Below are 22,492 nucleotides of genomic sequence, written 5' to 3'. Positions count from 1 at the left end.
GTCCCAGCCCTCCCAGAGGCCCCCCTGTCACTTTCTAATTACTGCCTCCCTGCAAAGGTAATCACCACCCTTACTTCTAACACCATAGATTCATTTTGCCTATTTTTTCCCCTTTCTGATGTAAACTCTCATAGGAAAAAGGTTTGGGACTAATTCCTGACTGTCCTCAGGTCTATAAATGGTGGATTGTTTTCTATCTTGTTCACTCAACTTGAATGTGAAGGTTCAGTTTTCATTCTCTCCTAGCCACTTATTGTAGCTGAGGATGCATAGTCAGTTAGATCGTTACTTCGCTGAACCCCGAATTCCTTTTAAACGTGGACCTCTTAGGTGTCCAGGCCATTTTCTTAACTTTTAGTTGAATCGCAGTATACATTTTTAAAAGTGCACACGTCATAATATACAGCTCCCTGAATATTCACAAAGTGCACATGCCTGTATGCCCAGCACTCAGATAAGGGACTAGAAGCTTCTTAGCTCCGAACCAAACCCCCAAAGTAACCACAGTCCTGACTTCTGCCACCACAGATTAGATTTTCCTGTTTTTTTTTATTTTGTTTGTTTGTTTTGCCCTGCCACCGGCATACAGGACCTTAGTTCCTTAACCAGGGATCGAACCCATACCCCCTGCAGTGGAAGCGTGCAGTCCTAACCACTGGACCACTGGGAAGTCCCAGATTTTCCTGTTTTTTAACTTAAGGGAGTAAAACATAAATGGGTTCATTCAGTGTATGAGTATACACTCTTTTGCGTCTGGCTCCTTTCACTAAACATTGTGAGGTCCATCCAAGCTGTTGTGAGGTGGTGCATTCTCATTGCTGTGTAGTGTTTCCCTGGTGAGTGGACCCTAATGTTCATTCTCATGTCAGTGGACATTTAGGTTCTGTTCTATCAGGAATCGTGCTGCTGTGGACATTTTGTCTGTGTCTTTTTGTGAACATTTATATGCACTGCTGATGGGTGTATATCTGGTAGTGGAGCTGCTGAACACTGAACATATGTGTTTGTTCAGCTTTAGTAGATAGTGTCACACAGTATTCGTTACACTGCCAGTTCACACCAATTCACACTCCCACCAGCAGTGTGGGTAACTTCCCCTCGTTCCATAGCTTCACTATAACACAAGCTGGGTGTTGCCTGTATTACTGTTGTTTCCAATGGAACCTTTCTGGTGGGTGCAAAATGGTATCTCATTATGGTTCTCCTTTCCTTTACGTTTATTGCGCATTTCTTTATCCTTTATGAAACGCCTGTTCAAGTCCTTTGCCTATTTTTTAACTGGATGCTATGTCCTGATCTGTAGAAGTTGTTTATATATTCTGAATACAAGCCTTTTGTTGGATATATTATTGGAAACGCTTCTAGTTTGTGGCTTGCCTTTTCTTTCTTTTTTTTTCCTATTTTTATAAATTTATTTATTTATTTATTTTTGGCTGCGCTGGGTCTTCGTTGCCCAGTTGCGGCAAGCGGGGGCTACTCTTCATTGCGGTGTGCGGGCTTCTCATTGCAGCGGCTTCTCTTGTTGTGGAGCATGGGCTCTAGGTGCATGGGCTTCAGTAGTCGTGGCACGTGGGCTCAGTAGTTGTGGCTCGCGGGCTCTGGAGCACAGGCTCAGTAGCTGTGACTCACAGGCTTAGTTGCTCCACGGCATGTGGGATCTTCCCAGACCAGGGCTCGAACCCATGTCCCTTGGACTGGCAGGCGGATTCTTAACCACTGCGCCACCAGGGAGGTCCCTTGCCTTTTCTCTTTCTTAATGGTACCTTTTGATGAAAAGAACATTAAATTTTGAGGCAGTCCAATTTATCAGTTTCTCTCTGGTTTTTTTTGTGACCTATTTAAGAAATTATTGACTACTCGAAAATCATAAAGATATACTCCTATGTTTTCTTCTAGAAACCTATCGTTTTGCCTTTCACGTATAGGTCTGTGGTCCATGTCAAATTAATTTTTGTGTGTATATGAACGAACATTCTTCACTTCGGTGCATATCAGTTTATCATTTTTCCCTTATGAGTCCTACTTAAGAAATCTTTACCTATCTCAAGGTCATGAAGGTAGTAGGAGACTTCACTTTTTTTTTATTGAGGTATAGTTCATGTACAAGATTATATGTTACAGGTGTACAACATACTGATTCACAGTTTTAAAGGTTACACTTCATTTATAGTTACTATAAAATATTGGCTGTATTCCCTATGTTGTACAATATATCCTTATAAACTATTTTATACATGATAGTTTGTACCTGTTACTCCCCTCCCCCTGTCTTGCCCCTTCCCCTTCCCTCTCCCCACTGGTAACCACTAGTTTGTTCTCTATTTCTGTGAGTCTGTTTCCTTTTTGTTATATTCATTAGTTTGTTCTATTTTTTAGATTCCACATGTAAGTGATATCATACAGTATTTGTGTTTCTCTGTCTGATGAGAGCTTACTTTTTTTTTTTTAATTAATTTATTTGGCTGTGCTGGGTCTGATTTGCAGCACACAGGGTCTTCGTTGCCTCATGTGGGATCTTTAGTTGCAGCATGTGGGATCTAGTTCCCTGACCAGGAATCAAACCCAGGCTCCCAACATTGGGAGCACGGAGTCTTAACCACTGGACCACCAGGGAAGTCCCAAGACCTTACTTTTTTTTTTTAATAAATAAATAAATTTATTTATTTATTTTTGGCTGTGTTGGGTCTTCGTTGCTGTGTACAAACTTTCTTTAGTTGTGGTGAGTGGGGGCTACTCTTCGTTGCCGTGCGCGGGCTTCTCATTGTCATGGCTTTTCGCTGTGGAGCACGGGCTCTAGGCGTGCAGGCTTCAGTAGTTGTGGCTTGCGGGCTCTAGAGCTCAGGCTCAGTAGTTGTAGCGCACGGGCTTAGTTGCTCCGCAGCATGTGGGATCTTCCCAGGCCAGGGCTTGAACCCATGTCCCTTGCATTGGCAGGCAGATTCTTAACCACTGCCCCACCAGGGAAGCCCAAGACCTTACTTTTTTAATAACAGTTTTATTGAGGTGTAATTCCTATGCCATACAGTTCATGTATTTAAAGTAGACAGTTCAGTGGGTTTCGGGGATATTCACAGAGTTGTGCAACCATCACCACAGTCAATTTTAGAACATTTTCTTCCCCCCCAAAAGAAATCCACAGCCATTAGCAGTCACTCCCCATCCCCGCCCCCACACCAACCTCTTAGCCCCAGGCAACCACTAATCTACTTCTGTCTCTGTAGGTTTGCCTGTTCTGGCTAAACATTTCATACAAATGGAATCATAAAATATGTGGCCTTTTGTGACTGGTTTCTTTCACTTAGCATAACGTTTTTCTTTTTTTTGCGGTACGCGGGCCTCTCACCGTTGTGGCCTCTCCCGTTGCGGAGCACTGGCTCTGGACGCGCAGGCTCAGTGGCCATGGCTCACGGGCCCAGCCACTCCGCGGCACGTGGGATCTTCCCGGACCGGGGCACGAACCCGCGTCCCCTGCATCGGCAGGCGGACTCTCAACCACTGCACCACCAGGGAAGCCCTAGCATAACGTTTTTAAGGTGCAGTGTTGTAGCGTGTGTCAGTACTTTTCATTCCTGTTATTGCTAAATAAGGTTCCATTACATGGCTATACCATGTTTTTGTCTATCCGTTTATCAGTTGATGGGCATTTGAATTGTTTCCATTTTGACTATTATGGATAATACCACTATGTACAACTTTTATGTGGAAGTATATTTTCATTGCTCTCGTGAGGAGCCTTCATTCTTAATCATATACAATGAGATTCACTGATGACGTGTCTTTAAAGCCCTGGCACATACTAAGCATTCAAACAGTGACAGCTATATGCAGGTTATACACACACACACACACACACACACACACACACTCACTCACACACACACAGCAACGGACACCACCCTGACGGTCCAGTGGTTAGGACTCGGTGCTTTCACTGCCGTGGCCCGGGTTCAATCCCTGGTCAGGGAACTAATATCCCACAAGCTGTGTGGTGTGGCCAAAAAAAATCCCCTGTAATCCCCACCCAAGCACTGGGTCCCCAACACACACATCTGCCCACAGACAGTGGGAGGTCATGGAAATGCTCAGACAACGCCCCCTGCTCTTTGCAGGTCAAATCACATGTAGGTGGTAGCACAGCAGGGCAGGGAAGGGAGGAATCAGGAGTCCCGGGCCCTGACCCTGCTAAGCTGCTAGCTTGTATGTACCATCCAGGGGCCTCAGTTTTTCTACTAGAGAATGGACATAGGGCAGCTGGTAGTTCTGGCCCTTATGCATGGCTCACTTAGCTTCTTTCCCGTTCCCCAGGCCGTGGCTCAGCTAATGATCCTGTGAGTGTCAGGGAGTCACCATTGCCCCTGGGGGCCCCTGTCCCAGAGTGGCCTACCTGTCTGCTCCCAGCATGGCGTCAGACACCCCTGAGTCCCTGATGGCCCTCTGCACTGACTTCTGCCTGCGCAACCTGGATGGTACCTTGGGCTACCTGCTGGACAAGGAGACTCTGCGGCTCCATCCAGACATCTTCCTGCCCAGCGAGATCTGTGACCGGCTCGTCAACGAGTGAGCAGGCGTGGGGCTGGGGCAGGGGCCTGAGCCTCAGCATGAGTGTGTGCGAGAGATCGGGAGCATTGTGTGTGCCCCCCGTGGCGATATGCACACACGTGGGTATCCGTGGGTGCAAGAGAACACTGGCCCCTCCATAACCGTAAAGTTGTAATTGCGCATGTTGGTATGTGTGTGGAGGGGGGCGCACGTGAAGGAATGTGTTTGCACACACGTGGGCTTCTGCAGCACAGGGTACGTTTGAGTGTAAAACTGCAAGTATGCATTACACCTATGAGAGGGTGTAGAAACCTCTCCTATAATATAAATGAAGGAGTTATATGCTGTCCTGTGTGTGTATTTGTGTACGCACACGCGTGTGCGTACACACATGATGCACCTGTGCCTGTGAACACGTGTCTGTGTGTGAACCTGAATACATACATATTTATGCACCAGTGCCGGAATAATGGACCCCTGAGCAGGGATCAGATCATTCAGAAAATCGCTATGTGGCTTCTCCAAGGGACTCCCCACTAATAGAGGCTCCTAGAAGGATGATACACAGGCCTGACTGCTGGAGGTTCGGTCCAGATGCCCAGAGGGAAATTGTTAGACCAGACAGTTGCATATAAAAGTGGGAACCTGTGTGTGACCTGAGAGCCCAACTTGTAAAAACATTCTGAGCATCTAATGTGGGTCAGGCACTATATTGGACACTGCAGAGCAGAGTTGTGTCCATTTTACAGATGGAGGAACTGAGGTCTGGGGAATTGCAGTTACTCGTGTGAAGTTGCCCAGGTAGTGAACAGCCAAGCCAGGGTGGTGTATGACTCCACAGCCTTTTCCACCAGACCAGCATCTGCTGGTATCTCAACAGAGTTTTGCTGAGCGCTTGCTCTGTACCCAGCTGGGAACTCCAAACCCCTCGGCTCAGTCTTCCTGTTGGACAGGGTTCTGGGAAGGGCTGATCAAGGAGTCAGAGCTGGCTTAAAGAAGATGGGGAGTGTGGACGTGTATGTTTGTTATAGAAGCGTCTACAGTTTGGCGGGGAAGAGCTTGGGATTTGCCATTGCTAGAGGCCCCTTTATCACCAGCTGGTCTACCTTTGGACTCCTGGGTGCTGGGGCCACCCTTAGTCTCATCTGTAGGGTAGTCAGGATCCAACCAGGTGCTGTGAGGAAGAGGAGGGGAGGAGGTGGAGGTTGCTGCCGGGGTGGCCAGGGAAGGCTTCAGAGGAAGCGGAGGGCTTGTGCTGGGCCTTGAAGGGAGCATGCGGGTCCCTCCCCTGAGCCAGGCTTCCTTCCCTCCTAGGTATGTGGAGCTGGTCAACGCCGCCTGCAACTTTGAGCCGCATGAGAGCTTCTTCAGCCTCTTCTCGGACCCCCGCAGCACCCGCCTCACCCGAATCCACCTCCGCGAGGACCTGGTGCAGGACCAGGACCTGGAAGCCATTCGCAAGCAGGTGAGACCTGGTCACCAGGCACCGGGGATGGCCAGGGGAGGCCACCCTGAGACGGTCAGGCAGAGTTGGGGCAGGACCAGTCACCTCCAGCCCAGGAATCCTGAGGCGCCTCCAGGGCTCTCCCCCTCGTGCAGACCCCTCCCCAAGCCCCACGTGTGGCTCAGGGCCAGGCCTAGGCTGGGGTGTGAGTGCAGAGGTGATAACGGGGCTGTGCCCGCCTCCAGGACCTGGTGGAGCTGTACCTGACCAACTGCGAGAAGCTGTCCGCCAAGAGCCTGCAGACGCTGAGGAGCTTCAGCCACACCCTGGTGTCCCTGAGCCTGTTCGGCTGCGCGAACATCTTCTACGAGGAGGAGAACCCGGGGGGCTGTGAAGACGAGTGCCTCGTCAACCCCACCTGTCAGGTGCTGGTCAAGGACTTCACCTTCGAGGGCTTTAGCCGCCTGCGCTTCCTCAACCTGGGCCGCATGATCGATGGGGTCCCCGTGGAGTCCCTGCTGCGGCCGCTCAACTCGCTGGCCGCCTTGGACCTCTCGGGCATCCAGACGAGCGACGCAGCCTTCCTAACCCAGTGGAAAGACAGCCTGGTGTCCCTCGTGCTCTACAACATGGACCTGTCTGACGACCACATCCGTGTTATTGTCCAGTTGCACAAGCTGCGGTGAGCTGCGAGCCCAGAGCTCGCGGGGTGGGGGTGGGGAGGTGCGGATTGTCAGTCCCAGAAGATTCCTGAGCCCCCGGCCAGGCAGAAGGTGGGGATAGAAGAGACAGTCCTATTCCTTAAACCCACTGTTTTGGTCTGACCGGGGCTGTTAAGGGCACCTGGGTCCCAGCACGTTTTTTCCCAGAACGCCCTGGAGTGGTTGTAACAGGGATGGGCCCTCCCCTGCCATGGACTGAAACAGCAGGGGTCTACGAGGCAGCCCCAGTCTGTGTCCAGCTCCTGACCTGTGCCCCAACTCCAATCTCCAGACACCTGGACATCTCCCGAGACCGCCTGTCCAGCTACTACAAGTTCAAGCTGACTCGCAAGGTGCTGAGCCTCTTTGTGCAGAAGCTGGGGAACCTGATGTCCCTGGACATCTCTGGCCACATGATCCTGGAGAACTGCAGCATCTCTAAGATGGACGAGGATGCAGGACAGACCAGGTGGGGATCCACCTGCCATGTTTGCTAGCAGGGTATCATTCAACAGGCATTGACCAAGTGCCCCTCTGTCAAGTGCTTGTCCTGGATGCTGGACAGAAAGAAACAAATCAGACCCTCCCGAGTCTGTGTGAGCTAGTGGGGACAGACGGGTCATTATTAGGGCTGCACAGGGCTCCGGGGTTGCCCTGAGGGTCAGGAAGGAGGGAGGAGGAGGAATGGCACCCAGGCTGTGCAGAAAGCTCATTCTGAGTTTGCCAGAGGAAGGGTGTTCTAGCAGAGGAGACAGCATGTGCAAAGGCTGGAGGTACTGCACGGGGAGTGACTGGGAGATTACGGCGCTCAGACGGGCCGGAGCTGGTGTGGTGGTATTAAGGTAAGGCCAGCATACCCGCCACTCGTTAGGTGTTGCGGCAGACAGGCTGGTCCCCAGGTTCGTTGTTTGGAGGAGAGAGCTGATTCAAACCCATCCAGCTGTCACTGGCTGTAAACCCTCTCCCCGACCGGAATGGAGTGGGGTTTGGTTGATGGGCATGTCCCTTCATGACTGCTGGGGGAACCTAAAGGTGACACATCCTCACTAGAATGGCAGATAAGATTCTCCAAAGATGGCTGCAACAGTATCTCCTATCCCACATGTTCTCTACAGTGTGACCTTGTCACCCTCCCATCAAGAGGTGGGGTCTCTGTCCGTCCCCTGCCTTTAAAAGAAAAAAAAGGGACTTCTCTGCTTCCCTGGTGGCACAGTGGATAAGAATCCTCCTGCCAATGCAGGGGACACGGGTTCGAACCCTGGTCCGTGAAGACCCCATGTGCTGCGGAGCAACTAAGCCCGTGCGCCACAACTGCTGGGCCTGCGCGCTAGAGCCCGCGTGCCACTACAACTGAGCCTGCATGCCACAACTACTGAGCCCGCGTGCCACAACTACTGAGCCCAGGTGTCACAACTACTGAGCCTGCGTGCCGCAATTACTGAGCCCGCCTGCCGCAACTACTGAGCCCGCGTGCCACAACTACTGAAGCCCACATGCCTGGAGCCCGTGCTCTGCAACAGGAGAAGCCACCCCAGTGAGAAGCCCGTGCACCGCAACAAAGAGTAACCCCTGCTCGCCACAACTGGAGAAAGCCTGTGCTCAGCAACGAAGACCCAACACAGCCAAAAAAAAAATCAAAAACAAAATAGACAAGGCCGGAGGGCCTAGCAGAGGGCCCCAAGGAAACGCCTTGCCACCTCCCAGGGAGAGGCCCTTGTTTGTGCTGACCCAGGGCAGCCCCGGGCCCCAGGCCACTCACCCCAACACCCTCTTCCCTCAGCATCGAGCCTTCCAAGAGCAGCATCATGCCGTTCCGGGCTCTGAAGAGGCCACTGCAGTTCCTTGGGCTCTTCGAGACCTCCCTGTGCCGCCTCACGCACATTCCGGCCTACAAAGTGAGAGGGGGAGGGGGAGGGGAGGACCGGGGTGCCCCGGGAGAAGGGAAGGAGGGGTCTGCCCTGGGCCTAGAGACGGCGGCACTGGGATCGGGCATCCCAGTGCTTGGCCTCTTCTGGGACGTTCTGATCATGCTCCATCTCCAGGTGAGTGGTGACAAAAATGAGGAACAGGTGCTGAATGCCATCGAGGCCTACACGGAGCACAGGCCGGAGATCACCTCACGGGCCATCAACCTGCTTTTCGACATCGCACGCATTGAACGCTGCAACCAGCTTCTGCGGGCCCTGAAGGTCAGTCCCGACCCTGGGGGCCCTCGGGCTCCGGTCCATTCCCACCACTCCCTCCTCTACACCCCTCCTCTTCCCCAGGACACCAGCCGCGCCGCCTCCCAAGCCCCAGCCCCGCCTCGCGGTGCCTAACTTGCCCCAGCACTGGCCTCGTCCCAGGACCGTGGCCTGCCCCAGTTTCTGCTCCCCAACCCCTACTTCTGCCCTCAGGCAGCAGGATCAGGCTGAGCCCTGCCCCAGAGGACCATCCAAGCCCCTCTCACAGCCCCAGGCCTGTCCCCGCGCAACTTGGACAGGTCTGGCCAACCCCGGCCCGTACTCTGTCTTCATACAGCTGGTCATCACGGCCCTCAAGTGCCACAAGTATGACAAGAACATTCAAGTGACGGGCAGCGCTGCCCTCTTCTACCTGACCAATTCCGAGTATCGCTCAGAGCAGAGCATCAAGCTGCGCCGGCAGGTCATCCAGGTGGTGCTGAATGGCATGGAATCCTACCAGGAGGTGACGGTGAGCCCCCACCCGCTGCCTGCTCTGACCCAGACACCCCACTTCCTGCTCACCCTGTGTGCCCCAGCCTCGCCAGCAGGCTCGCAGAGCCCTCCCGGTGCCATGCTTGCTCTCGCCCTTTCTCTCCTGGCTCTGTACCGCCCCCCCCAACCCCCTTTCCCGCGGCATCGCTGCCAGACTCTGGGACCTGGCATTCAGGGCCCTGGGACCTGGCCCCACCCGGCCAGTCCATCGCCCACTGCCACCCTCCCCCAGGGGCCCTGTCCTCCTGACTCTGGGCCTTTGCTCGTGCTAACTCCTTAGCCTGCCCAGTGACACTCTGCTGAGGTGGGTATTTTTTTCAATAACTGCTTTTATTATAAAAGTAATCAAAATTTTTACTGGAGAAAAATTACAGGTATAAAAGAAGAAAACAACAACAACCCGTAATCCCAGCACACAGAGAGCCAAGATTAACGATGGAGACCTACTGTTCTGGCTTTCAGTCTGTGCATATTGATTTAGTAAATGGGACCATTCTGTGCGTACTGTTGTATAACCTGGATTTTCATTTCAACAGTGTCTTGTAAATGTGAACATCTCCCATATCAACAAAACATTTTACAACAAAATTTTAAAAGCATTGTTTCTTTTCTGATTACAAAGTGAGATACCTAATGCTTAGAAAACAAAGTCAAGTAATAGAAAATGCACTAACTAGAAAGTGAACGTTCCAATCCCAGCTCTCCTCCCCCCGGGGCAGCTGGTTTGAACAAGTCGGCTTCATAATTGTTGGTGTCGGCATAGTGTGAAGTGTTCTCATTCAAGGAGAGGCTGCCCTGGTGCTGACTCTGTGCTGGGGCTCAGAGGCAGTGGTCAAGCCCCATCCCCGAGGGGCAGCAGGACGGGGCTCCCCCGAATACATGGGCTGCACTTACTGAGTCAGCCCCACGGTTGAACATTTAGGTTGCTTTTCATGTTTTGCTATTTCAAATAAGGCTTTGCTGAATACAAGTAATTGATGCTCCTCACGAGACACGTCTAAAAAGGAGAATGGCTGGAGCAGTGGGTTTGTGTATTTCTAAAGCATTTGGTACGTGTTCTTGCATTGTCCTCCAGAAAGGCTCTGGTGGGGATATAGTCTCTGCAGGGATGAGAAGGCCCCCTTTCCCACTGCCTGCCAACTCCAGACCTTAGAGCAACAGTTCTTCCTGCATTGAGATTGATTTTATAATCAGGTAAAAGGCTTGTCTTTTTTTTTTTTTTTTTTTTAACGAGAAAAGAATGCTAGCTGAAGACTCGCAAATTCATAAACTCTTTCAAAGAAATAGAAATTCAAGTAACAAGATAATCACTTTTTAAAATTTATTTATTTATTTATTTATTTAGTTATTTTTGGCTGTGTTGGGTCTTCGTTTCTGTGCAAGGGCTTTCTCTAGTTGTGGCAAGCGGGGGCCACTCTTCATCGCGGTGCGCGGGCCTCTCACTGTCATGGCCTCTCTTGTTGCGGAGCACAAGCTCCAGACGCGCAGGCTCAGTAGTTGTGGCTCACGGGCCTAGTTGCTCCGCAGCATGTGGGATCCTCCCAGACCAGGGCCCGAACCCATGTCCCCTGCATTGGCAGGCAGATTCTCAACCACTGTGCCACCAGGGAAGCCCGATAATCACTTTTTGACTCGAGAGATTGATGATGTCCGTTGACAAAGGTCAGGGGAAGAACACACTCGCACTTTCCACTGGTGAGGTGTGACCTGAACAACCTCTTCACAGGGCAACTTGCAGAACCTGCCAAAACTGTGAATGCATTTATCTTTTGGCATAAATTCCACAGTTAGAAATGTTTTTAGAGGAAAAAGATACATGTACATCCTCCCTTTTTGATTAAATAAGACGTCAGAGGCAACCAAAATGTTTTAGCAATAGGGGCCTGGACCTGAAAGATTAACGTAAGATCTGCCCACATCATGGGATATGATGGTAAATCTGTACATCCTAACATGGAAAGATGGATGGCCCTGCATGTTGATAAGTGAAGAGAAGTTTTGGACCAATATGGATAAAACCTTCTTTCGCCTCTCCCCTCCCCCAAGTATACATTTGTATTTCCATGGTAGAAAAATCTAGAAGGTTGTGCATCAAACTGTTTTTTCTTTTAATATTTTTGGCTGCGTTGGGTCTTCGTTGCTGTGCGCAGGCTTTCTCTAGTTGCGGCGAGCGGGGGCTACTCTTCGTTGTGGTGCGTGGGCTTCTCATTGCGGTGGCTTCTCTTGCTGTGGGACACGGGTTCTAGGTGTGCAGGCTTCAGTAGTTGTGGCACGTGGGCTCAGCAGTTGTGGCTTGCGGGCTCCAGAGCACAGGCTCCGTAGTCGTGGCGCACGGGCTTAGTTGCTCCACGGCATGTGGGATCTTCCTGGACCAGGGCTCGAACCCGTGTCCCCTACATTGGCAGGCGGATCCTTAACCTCTGCGCCACCAGGGAAGTCCTGCATCAAACTTTTAACGGCAATTACTTCTGAAGAATTAAGTGGGGGACTTTATAACTTTCTACTCAGATAGTATTTTTTGAAATTTTTATAGTAAGTATTGCTTTTATGATTTAAAATAATTTTTTTTCTCAAATTACGAAATATATGTATATTGTGGGGGAGAAAAAGGACAGAGTTAACAAGGGTTAACAAGTTAATTAGAGGATTAGGATATCCTCTAATTTATATAAGTAATGAAGTATGGTGAACTTCCAGTATCTATTGAGAAAGCATGGAAGGAAATTATGAGGAAAATGCACTGAGAACACTGTAAAATAAAGAAAGAAAGAAACCCACAGACAGCACAAAGAGTAATTGAGGATGTGGAGTGACTGGAACTTTTCTGTGCTTCTGGTGGGAGTATAAACTGGTACAGCCACCTTGGAAACAGTCTGGTGTTACCTGGTAAAGCTGAAGACGTGCACACCTTGTGACCTAGAAACTCCACCCTGCGCGTGGGTGCCCTAGAGGAGCCCACACACATGGACACCAGGATGCACGTACAGGACATTGTTTGAAGTAGCCAAACACTGAAGTCTACCCGAACGTCCGCTAGCAGTGGACTGCATAAATAAATTAGAATTCTATACTGCAAATGAAAAAAAATGCATTTCAGCTACTTATAACAAGACGGTTGATCTTGCAAACCTGTGGTTGAACAAAAAGCCACAAGATGCTAGAGAATCTTTCAAGTGAAAGGCAGGGATGGGGCTCTCTCGTGGGGAGAGGGGCTTATGACCAGGAAGGGACATATGGGGACTTTTGGGTGCTGGCAATGTTGTTTCTTGACCCAAATGGTGTTTACATGGTTGTTGAAAAGCTTGTTTGCTTTATAATTATTTGCAAAACTATACATTTGTGTTTTATGCACTCTTCTGTATATTACAGTTCACGTTTTTAAAAAATATTAAAAAAAAAAAAGCCTCGTAGTCTCCTCTTCCAGGCAGCCTTCGTGGACCACCACAGCTCTGGATGATCTCACACCTCTAGGGAGCCCCTCAAGTCCAGCTCCCAAGGCTGACCCTGACTGTGCTCCGCTTGTCTCCTGGCCCCGCCCAGGTCCAGCGGAACTGCTGCCTGACCCTCTGCAACTTCAGCATCCCTGAGGAGCTGGAGTTCCAGTACCGCCGAGTCAACGAGCTCTTGCTCAGCATCCTCAACCCCACGCGGCAGGACGAGTCGATCCAGCGCATCGCCGTGCACCTGTGCAACGCCCTGGTCTGCCAGGTGGACAACGACCACAAGGAGGCCGTGGGCAAGATGGGCTTTGTCGTGGTGCGTGCGCGCGCGGCGGGGGCTGCGTCTCCCTCCCTCCTCCACAGCCCCACTGCCCAAAGGGAGGATTTGGGCCGGACCAAAGGAAGAATTTCCTGGGACTTCCCTGGCGGTCCAGTGGTTAAGACTCTGAGCTTCCAATACAGGGGCTGCGGGTTCGATCCCTGGTCTGGGGAGCTAAGATCCCATGTGCCACGTGGAACAGCCACCCCCGCCCCCAAAAAAAAACAGCTACTTCCAAAGGAAGAATTTCCTAACGGTGAAACTTGCTGATGACCCGTAGATTTCCTCCACCTAGAGAACACTCTGTCATCCTCTCCCAGCCCCTCCACTCTCCTGTTGGGTCCCACTGTACAAGTCACTCCTGCCTCCTCAGACCAAGTGCCCCTCTTATGTCTTCCCAACTGGGATTAAATAAATATCTGAGGGCCTATCTGTTTAACATCAGCCTCCCCACTGGCTGTGAGCTCCGTAGGGAGAGACGCCGTGCTTGTTCCTTCCATCATCCCGTCCCTGGCACTTCCTAGCACAGGGCCTGGTGCACAGTGGGGAGTTAATAAATATTTGCTGAAGAAAGGAAGGCACATCTAGTCTCCTCCTTTCAGTTATCACTGGGGAGGCTGAAACCCACAGAGGAGGAGGGCCGTGCCCACAGCCACGTGGGGTCAGGCTCGAGCCAGGACTAGCACCCAGGCGTCCTGATGCCAAGTATCAGGTCCGTGGGTGGTACTTCTCCCAACAGCCTCCCAAATAGAGAGGCAGATTTGGTCTCGTCGGGATGTATTAACAGGAATAGAATTGCTAACTCTTCCCTCCCTCTTGGTTCTTGGGGGACATGGTAGCTCTTGAAGCCCTGGCCCCCCTGGCAAGTTCTCTTCTCTGCCCACAGACCATGCTGAAGCTGATTCAGAAGAAGCTGCTGGACAAGATAGTAAGTTGAGTCTTCATGGAGCCACCCTGCCCCTCCCCTAGCCTGAGAAGGGACTGGCTTGCCCCTGGGGGGGTGTCCACATTGTGTCAGGGGACCCTGTCACCGGGTGCCAGGAGCCTGGGGGCCCATCCAGGTGAACCTGTGCTGAGCCGTCTCCCCGCTGCAGTGCGACCAGGTGATGGAGTTCTCCTGGAGCGCCCTGTGGAACATCACGGATGAGACCCCCGACAACTGCGAGATGTTCCTTAACTTCAACGGCATGAAGCTCTTCCTGGACTGCCTGAAGGTAGCGCCCTCTCCAGAAGCCTCCTTACTCCCACTTGGCCGCTCTTCTGTCCCCCATGGATGGGCACTGGGGATCAACTCACAGGCCCGCCAGCCCAGGATTTGCTGCCAACAGGAAGGAGCTCCAGAGGTCTTCCCTGACCCAGATGACCTGGCTGGGCGCCCCCTTAGAGCCCTCCCTCCAAGGGAGACCTCAGACCCGTCCTTCTCAGCACGATTTCTCAGACTCTCCAGGTCTGGCTGGGGTCCACTGAGGTATCAGCCAGACAGAATTCTGTCCAGTACGATGGTCTCTTCATCCTAAAACTCATTCTTGATTGTCTTGCTCTAGTTTCCAAAAGGATTCCCTTAGACTAATATTTTGAGCTTTGGTAAATAGAATCATGTTTGTCCCATTCATAATTTTATAGGTCAGATCTCCACTCAGCCTTTGATTTTGTGGCAGGGAGCTCTACCACTTCAATCCCTTGTAGTGTGTACCCAGCACTGTCCTAGGTGTACCGGAAGGTAGGAGAGCAACAGATTGCACCCGCCCCCCCCACCCCCGCTTTGTCTATCTAGTTGAAATGGCCAGACAGATGCTCATAAAGCTTCTAGGTTACCAGTATCAGACACTAATTAAGTACTCATTGATATGACCCCCAATGGCTCTCATTTTGCCAGGAGTTCCCAGAGAAGCAGGAGCTGCATCGGAATATGCTAGGACTCTTGGGGAATGTGGCAGAGGTGAAGGAGCTACGGCCCCAGCTAATGACTTCCCAATTCATCAGTGTCTTCAGGTTGGTACTTCTCTTCTTTTCCTTTTTGCCTTGGCTGCCAGGATGCTCAGAGCTCTAGTCAGTGCTCAGTTCCAGTAACTGCTGTTAGCCTAGATTTCTGTTAGGAATGCCGCCTTCACTCTATGATGCAGTTTCTTATTCTTTCAACCCTCCATAAATGGTCCTGTTGTAGCTGTATCTTACCTTAAGCGACCTTATATACCCTTTAGAAGTCATCTGGGTACAAATGATAAGTGATAAAGAAATCAATAGTACCTCTGGTATCTGGTCTTTTAGTTGGGGTCCAGCAGCTGGTATCTGAAGAGGGACGTGGGGATCAGGACTCCATTCTTCTCTCTTCTTGGCAGCAACCTGCTGGAGAGCAAGGCTGATGGGATTGAGGTTTCCTACAATGCCTGTGGCGTCCTCTCCCACATCATGTTTGATGGCCCTGAGGCCTGGGGCATCTGTGAACCCCAGCGGGAGGAGGTAGAGGAGCGCATGTGGGCAGCCATCCAGAGCTGGGACATCAACTCACGGAGAAATATCAATTACAGGTGCGGAGTGGGGAGGCGTGGGACGTGGACGTGGGGTAAGTGCTAGGACAGGGTGCTCCTTCCCAACAAGGTCTGGTGCGAGCTACTTGCCCTCCTCCTAGTCCTGTGTCAGGTGTTACTAACCGAGGTGTAGTCCACGTAGAGCACAGCATGTAAACGCGCACATCTCACCTCTCCAGTTTGGTGCCTGTTTCCTCACGTCGACACCTGTGTGTACCCAAAGCCTGTCGTTTACAAACATTTGATACCTATCCAGTTGTGAAAAAAAAAAAAGGAGAAAATACAGACACGCAGCAGGAAACAAAACGGAAACCATTCATTCCCTAAAAGAGCATCTCCCCCCTAACATTCTGGCGTCTCCCTTTCCAGCAGTTTTCTATGCACAGATTTAATTACCTCCAGTCCAGCTGGCATCAAGTCTTACTATCTCGTGTGTGAATTTCCAGCCGCAGCTATGCGTCTCCCTCATCGTTTTATGACTGAGTCACTTTCTGTGTGCACCTGGGCCATCTTGTATTGATGGACATTGAAGTTGAAAACCCGTGTTGGGAGGAACAGGCTCATGCTCGTGGCTTTGCTGACACTCCAATTACTGTCATTTCAGAGGAGAGCTGAAGTGGAATCGCTGGCCTGGGGAGGGGGTGGAGGTTGCACATACATTTTTCAGGCTTTTGGACCATGACTCCAGATGATGCGTAGTAGAAGGCCATTATGGGAAGTGCAGTCAATCTCTTCTGCTTCCCAGGGTCCTTTGTCCCCCACCTCCCAGGGTGCTCATGACCTCTCTCACCAGGGCGCTCTCTTTGTGGAGCCTGAAGGGCCGGGTGCCCCCCGTCCCCTCCATCCTACTGGCCTGCTCATCATTTGTCCACGGGACCCTTCAGTGAGGACAAACCCCCAACAAGAGACAATGCACCTCCCCCCACAATGCCCAGCATCAAAAGTGACCTTGAGGGAGTTCCCTGGTGGCCTAGTGGTTAGGATTCCAGGCTTTCACTGCCATGTCCTGGCTTCATTCCCTGGTCAGGAAACCGAGATCCCTCAAGCCGCACGGAGTGGCAAAAAAAAAAAAAAAAGTGACCTTGATTTTTCTTCCTATAGGTCATTTGAGCCAATTCTTCGCCTCCTTCCCCAGGGCATCTCACCTGTCAGCCAGCATTGGGCCACCTGGGCCCTGTACAACCTGGTGTCTGTCTACCGTGAGTACCCACTCAAAGAGGCAGTGTAGCACAGAGGAAGAGCCCTGAGCCCCGACTCCCTCAGACAAGCCTCTAGAGTGACTTTGAGTGGATTACTTCATCTCTCTGAAACTCAGCTCTTTCATCATTAAATGGAGATGATAAAAATAGCTCCTACGACATAGAGCTGCTGGAGGGCCATTGACATGCCCGTGTTCTCCGTGGAGCGTATAGCCCTGGATACCGAGCCCTAGAATGTTCTCTGTTGGAGTGAGCCATGAAGCCACCCAATAGGTAGCCCTGGTGGTTCCATCCTGGCTGGAAATATTTTGTTAAAAGTACAAATAAACAGGTTCCTGGATCTGTTGAATCAGGATAGCCAAGGGCAGTGCTTAGGAAGCTCTATTTTTACAAAAACTTCTCAGAGTAGAAGGTGCTGGTTTGGGTGACATTTGGCGGGGGGAAATGCCACAGTGAGGCAAAGAAGGGAAGAGCCTTTTCCAAGGGGTTCACCCCTTGCTTCCCCCAGGTGGCCTCAGAACTTGGGCCCCAGGGCTGGGCAAACATGGCTCCTAGCCGGTTGCAGCAGTGCCCTCACTCAGGGCCGAGTCTTCATCCCGCCTTCTGGGAGGGCAGTTCTTGCAGCAAGGGTGGGTTTCTGAGCAACAGGCTGATAGAAATCCCACCCTCATCACCTGCTGTCTGTCCCTATCCACAGCGGACAAGTACTGCCCCCTGCTGATCAAAGAAGGTGGAATGCCCCTCCTGAGGGACATGATCAAGATGGCAACCGCGCGGCAAGAGACCAAGGAAATGGCCCGGTGAGAGACTGGCAGTGTTTCTGCTTGGAGCCTAGACTTGGGGGAGCGAGGGACACAGCCAAGCCCTCTCGTGGTTAGGAATGGCTGAAATTCCCAGGGGCAACTCAGAGCTGAGTGAGGAGGTGGACAGCATACTGACGTCCAGCTGGGGCCTCCCTGAGTGTCATTTTGGCCACAGTGCGGCCGGAAACTGGATGACCAAGCTCTGAGCGGAGCGTCATTGCCCTCATCTGTAAGCTTTATTTTCTTACGTCCTCTCATCCCTGGGCATTAGCAAGTCAGGTCAGAACTTGTCATTATTTTTGGCCAAAGACATTCCAACTAAAGAGAAGACACAGTATGGTAAAATACATAGGGATCAGGCAGAATGCAAATGAGTTTCTGAATGTGAAGGTCCCGGACACGGCAGGGCCATCAAGGCCTTCCTCTGCTGTGTCGTTTTTCACTACCGGGTCTAAAATATCATCTACCGGGATCTCACACCCATCAGTGCACAAGAGAGACCCTCAGAGATGCTACGTGTCGCAATCAGCAGTAACGGCCTTGCTTTCCCTGGGATACATTCTAGAAGAGAACAGAGTTAAGTTTACCCCAGTTCTAAACACAGCGCAGAATAAAGAGTATCGTGGGGGAGGGGCCTGGAGCTCAGAGGCTCCCCAGACAACTACTCACTGGCTGTTTCTGCAGTTATTGTCGGCAAAAGGCACTGCTTGGGCTTCCCTGGTTGCGCAGTGGTTGAGAGTCCGCCTGCCGATGCAGGGGACACGGGTTCGTGCCCCGGTCCGGGAAGATCCCACATGCCGCGGAGCGGCTGGGCCCATGAGCCATGGCCGCTGAGCCTGCGCTTCCGGAGCCTGTGCTCCGCAACGGGAGAGGCCACAACAGCGAGAGACCTGCGTACCGCAAAAAAAAAAAAAAAAAGGCACTGCTTAAACGTTATTTTTGTTTTTAATTTATTTATTTTTGGCTATGTTGGGTCCTTGTTGCTGCGCGCAGGCTTTCTCTAGTTGTGGCGAGCGGGGGCTACTCTTCGTTGCGGTGTGTGGACTTCTCATTGCAGTGGCTTCTCTTGTTGCGGAGCATGGGCTCTAGGCATGCGGGCTTCAGTAGTTGTGGCTCGCAGGCTCAGTAGTTGTGGCTCGTGGGCTCTAGAGCGCAGCCTCAGTAGTTGTGGCGCACGGGCTTAGTTGCTCTGCGGCATGTAGGATCTTCCCGGATCGGGGCTCGAACCTGTGTCCCCTGCATTGGCAGGCGGATTCCTAACCACTGCACCACCAGGGAAGCCCACTGCTTAAACATTTAATTGACAGATTGGTCTGAGTTTGAGAATGGTAAAATGAGTGGTTCTCCAACTTAATCTCCCTAAAGAATCACCTAAAAAGTTTGTTAAAAACATTCAGTTCCACCTAGATTTTCTTTTCCGGTGGGCCTGGGAATGTGCATTGTCAACAGGGCTCCCAGGAGGTTTGAGAAGCACTGGGTAAGACTGACCCGTAACCTACCCCAGTCACTTTGAACATCTCTGTAAGACTTGAGGTGTGTACCCAAGCTGGCCAGCCTGATGGCAGGGTGCTTAGGAGAAATCCCTCTGCCTGTTCACCAGTCCTGTCCCACCCCAGGCATCCCTTACTTCCTAAAAGGCATTGAGGCACCTCTTTAGCACATGGAGGCTGCCGTGAACACACACACACACACACACACACACACACACACACACACACACACACACACACACACACACACACACACACACACACGCCACCAACCCAGAGGCTTAGTGTGAACGGGAAGGCCGTGCAGGGTTCAGGGTGACACCTGATGGCGGTTCCCAAGGGCCAGACTAGAGTGAGAGACAGACTCGAGATCTGAGCATGAGGGGTGACTCCCAAACGCTGCACGGGGACTTGGCCGCTGCAGGGTGTCGGGCCCTTGTACTTGTGCAAGCACAGCTGCCCTAGCCCTACCCGGACCTGCTGCTGGAGCAGGATCTCTGGGTGAATCTGATGTGCAGCCAGTTTGGGGACCACCAGTAGACTTTGGGGAAGAAAAAGGCCTGGGTGTACAGGGAAAAGGTGAAGAAGGAAGATGTTGCTGAAAGAGACCAGAAGGTTTTGGAGGTTAGGCCTGAGCTGATTCAGGGACGCCCCTAACCACAGATGCCCAGGCACTGAGAGGTGGAAAGGGGGCCTGGGGAAGTAGGAGGGGAGCGCGCGGGGCTGATGGCATTCGTGGCCACGAGTACCATTTCCTGGGTACCCCGCACATGCTGGCCACTCTGCCCACCACTTTGTACACTTCATCTCATTCAGCGTCAACATCATGGTTACCGTTGGCTAACAAATCCCGCAGCCTGATCAGCTGGGAGGGGCTGGGCCCACCCCAACCCCAGCCCACCCTCCAATCCTCTTTCTCTCATTGTCTCCAGCAAGGTGATTGAGCACTGCAGTAACTTTAAAGAGGAGAACATGGACACATCCAGATAGAGGCCTCTGCCCCCACGGCCGCCACTGCTCTGGACCACGAGGCTGGGAGGAAGCACTCTCAAGCAGCCCAGCTGGCAGATCCCCACCCGGGGAGCCTCCCAACTGGATGAAGGGACACAGGGGGACTTTTGCACAACCGACGCTTTTCCTTAACATTAGTGAGATATATATATATATATATAATATATATATATATTATATATATATATATTTTATATATATATATTATATATATATATTATTTTTTTTTGGTTAGGAAGTGTGAAGTTTTGTGTGTATGATTTCTGTACAAAAACAAAAGAAACACTCCCTGAGTCCTCGCAGCTTCCTTGGCCATTCTCAAGCCCCAACTCAAAGCCTTCATCGCTGCCACACTCACTCCTACCCCTGCCAGACTAAATGCCCGTAACATTGTGAGTGTCCAGCCCTCGCCCTGTAACCTCTGACCTTGGCCTCCCTTCCTGTTAGGAGAGGCAGTGGGCTTTCGATAGCCCACTCCAGCACCCTAACCCACCCACCAAAGCCTGAGAACGCCCTCTAGGTTCCTGGGTGCAGCTGATGGGGTTTGGAGATTACAACTAACCCCACTGGGTCTCCCAAATGCCTTGGTGCTCTCGGCTGTGGGCCTCTGGGGCGAGCAAGTAAGCTGTACCTGCCTAGGTCCAGGCAGTCCCAGCCCCAGAGGGCCCTCGAGGAGTGGAGCTCACAGTGGCTCTGCTGCCCTCTGGCCAGGCCTGCCTGAGGCCACGCTGCTATGGAGGCTGCCTCCTAGTCTCCCACCAGGTCCCAGGCTGTCGAAGGCCCCAGCCCAGGGCTGGTCAGAATTCAGGCAGATTCCACTGCCCCTTCTGCCAAACATATCCAGAACCTGCCCCCCACCCTGGAAGCCAGCACCTCCTGGGGCCAGGGGCTTTTTCCCCTCACCCCCTACCCCTCATCTGCCCGCAGCACCCATGGTGCCCAGGCACCCCACCAGCAGAACTGAGCCTGCCTCACTCGCCCCTGCCTGCCCCGCTGCCCAGAGGACCCCACACCTCTCTCACAGGCAGGAGGTCCCCAAGCCACCCTTTCCCGGTGGCAACAGGCAGACACCTCCAGACCAGCATTTGGCACATCCTGCAGCGGCCCTGCCCGGCCCTCCGGGGCCCTTCCCGCGCCCCTCCCATACTGACCCCAGGCTTTCCCTCGGAAACTTCCGTGCTGTTGTTTCAGAGAAGTGTGAGACACAAACGTATCTTGAAATATCTTGTGGTCCTCCCTTGATGTCACTCCGAATTGCTTCTCATGGCACAGACGGCGGTGAGGAGGCCCCTCTGGAACAAGGGGCTGGGGAGCAGAGCTGACTCTGCAGGTGGCCCTTGAGGGGTGGCTTTTCTTCCCTCCTCCTTCCCTGGGCCTGTTTTTGGATTCTCCTGGTGTTTCTGCCTGCAGACAGAGCGGTCTGGATGAGCAGCCCAGGGGAGAGGCACCTGGCCTTTCTCCCCTGGGGTCTTTCGCTCCCAGCCGTGGGAAGGGCCACCTGCCCTGTGTCCCTCAGCTTAGCAGATGGGCCACATCTGCCCCTCCCTTCCATGCTCACGTGGCCTGAGCCAGGCCCCGGGCAGAGCTCACATTGCATTGCATTACCACCTGGGGCCTGGGTAAATGTCTGTACTTCGGGATGTCACAGAAATACATTTTTGTGCAAAGTGGAGCAGAGTGTCTTTTTTTGTGGAAGGGATGGGGTCTGGAGAGGGCCCTGGGCTGGCTCAGGCAGTGGGCCTTGAGTGAGGTTGCGTTGGGTCAGTTTGTGTGCCCAGCCCAGAGGGTCAACTGCAGACTGGGGACAGGTGGCAGATCGGGCTGGAGCACCTGTTTTTCCTTTGCAGCCTCTCCACACCCCTGTGCCCAGACACTGAGGGTACAGCTGGCAACAGACCAACAGGGCCCCCGCCCAGAATGGCTGTCTGATGGTAGAGACAAATGTTAAATACAAGATTATGACCCAGTGTGTGAGGAGCAGGGAGAAGGGAGCACAGAGCAGGTCCCTCCTGTGGGCCGGTGGGAGTGTGCAGCAGAGGCTGGAGTTAGCTGGGCCACAGCCCCTTAGGGAGACGGAAGAGCATACGTGCAGATAAGGGACAGTGTGGTATCCTGGGCAGGGGAGGCTTCTCACAAGCGGAGACATGCGAGCTGAATCCAGCAGAAAGACCGGGCTGCCAGGCCTGGCTGTAGGGGTCCAGGGAAAGAGTGTCCTGGGCAGAGGGCCCTGCCAGGAGAAGACCTCACAGGGAGAACCACGAAGCCACCCACGTGGCTGCAGCAGAGTGGAGGGCGAGGGCG

At 52.3% G+C, this 22,492-nt stretch overlaps 1 protein-coding gene across 2 annotated transcripts in view; it reads left to right on the top strand.

The window, feature by feature from the left end:
- ZER1 (zyg-11 related cell cycle regulator) overlaps positions 1 to 22,083 on the top strand; it is a 29,575-nt gene extending 7,492 nt beyond the window's left edge. The window contains exons 2-16 of one of the 2 annotated variants that reach the window (XM_079926527.1): positions 4,306 to 4,557; positions 5,854 to 6,004; positions 6,229 to 6,665; positions 6,977 to 7,153; positions 8,465 to 8,579; positions 8,727 to 8,873; positions 9,205 to 9,372; positions 12,942 to 13,157; positions 14,047 to 14,088; positions 14,255 to 14,374; positions 15,037 to 15,152; positions 15,500 to 15,688; positions 16,790 to 16,887; positions 17,585 to 17,687; positions 20,113 to 22,083. In XM_079926527.1, coding sequence (XP_079782653.1) covers positions 4,400 to 4,557; positions 5,854 to 6,004; positions 6,229 to 6,665; positions 6,977 to 7,153; positions 8,465 to 8,579; positions 8,727 to 8,873; positions 9,205 to 9,372; positions 12,942 to 13,157; positions 14,047 to 14,088; positions 14,255 to 14,374; positions 15,037 to 15,152; positions 15,500 to 15,688; positions 16,790 to 16,887; positions 17,585 to 17,687; positions 20,113 to 20,170 — 2,295 coding nt within the window. In that variant the 5' untranslated portion in view covers positions 4,306 to 4,399 and the 3' untranslated portion in view covers positions 20,171 to 22,083. Of the gene's footprint in view, positions 1 to 4,305; positions 4,558 to 5,853; positions 6,005 to 6,228; positions 6,666 to 6,976; positions 7,154 to 8,464; positions 8,580 to 8,726; positions 8,874 to 9,204; positions 9,379 to 12,941; positions 13,158 to 14,046; positions 14,089 to 14,254; positions 14,375 to 15,036; positions 15,153 to 15,499; positions 15,689 to 16,789; positions 16,888 to 17,584; positions 17,688 to 20,112 lie in introns of both variants that reach the window. The other variant, XM_079926526.1, reaches the window with a different exon arrangement.
- The last annotated feature ends 409 nt before the right edge of the window (positions 22,084 to 22,492 follow it).

Source organism: Stenella coeruleoalba, assembly GCF_951394435.1.
Source record: "Stenella coeruleoalba genome assembly, chromosome: 7".
Lineage (NCBI taxonomy): Eukaryota > Metazoa > Chordata > Mammalia > Artiodactyla > Delphinidae > Stenella > Stenella coeruleoalba.
The sequence above is the reverse complement of the archived record's forward strand: the minus strand, read 5'-3'. Positions and strand labels throughout refer to the sequence as shown.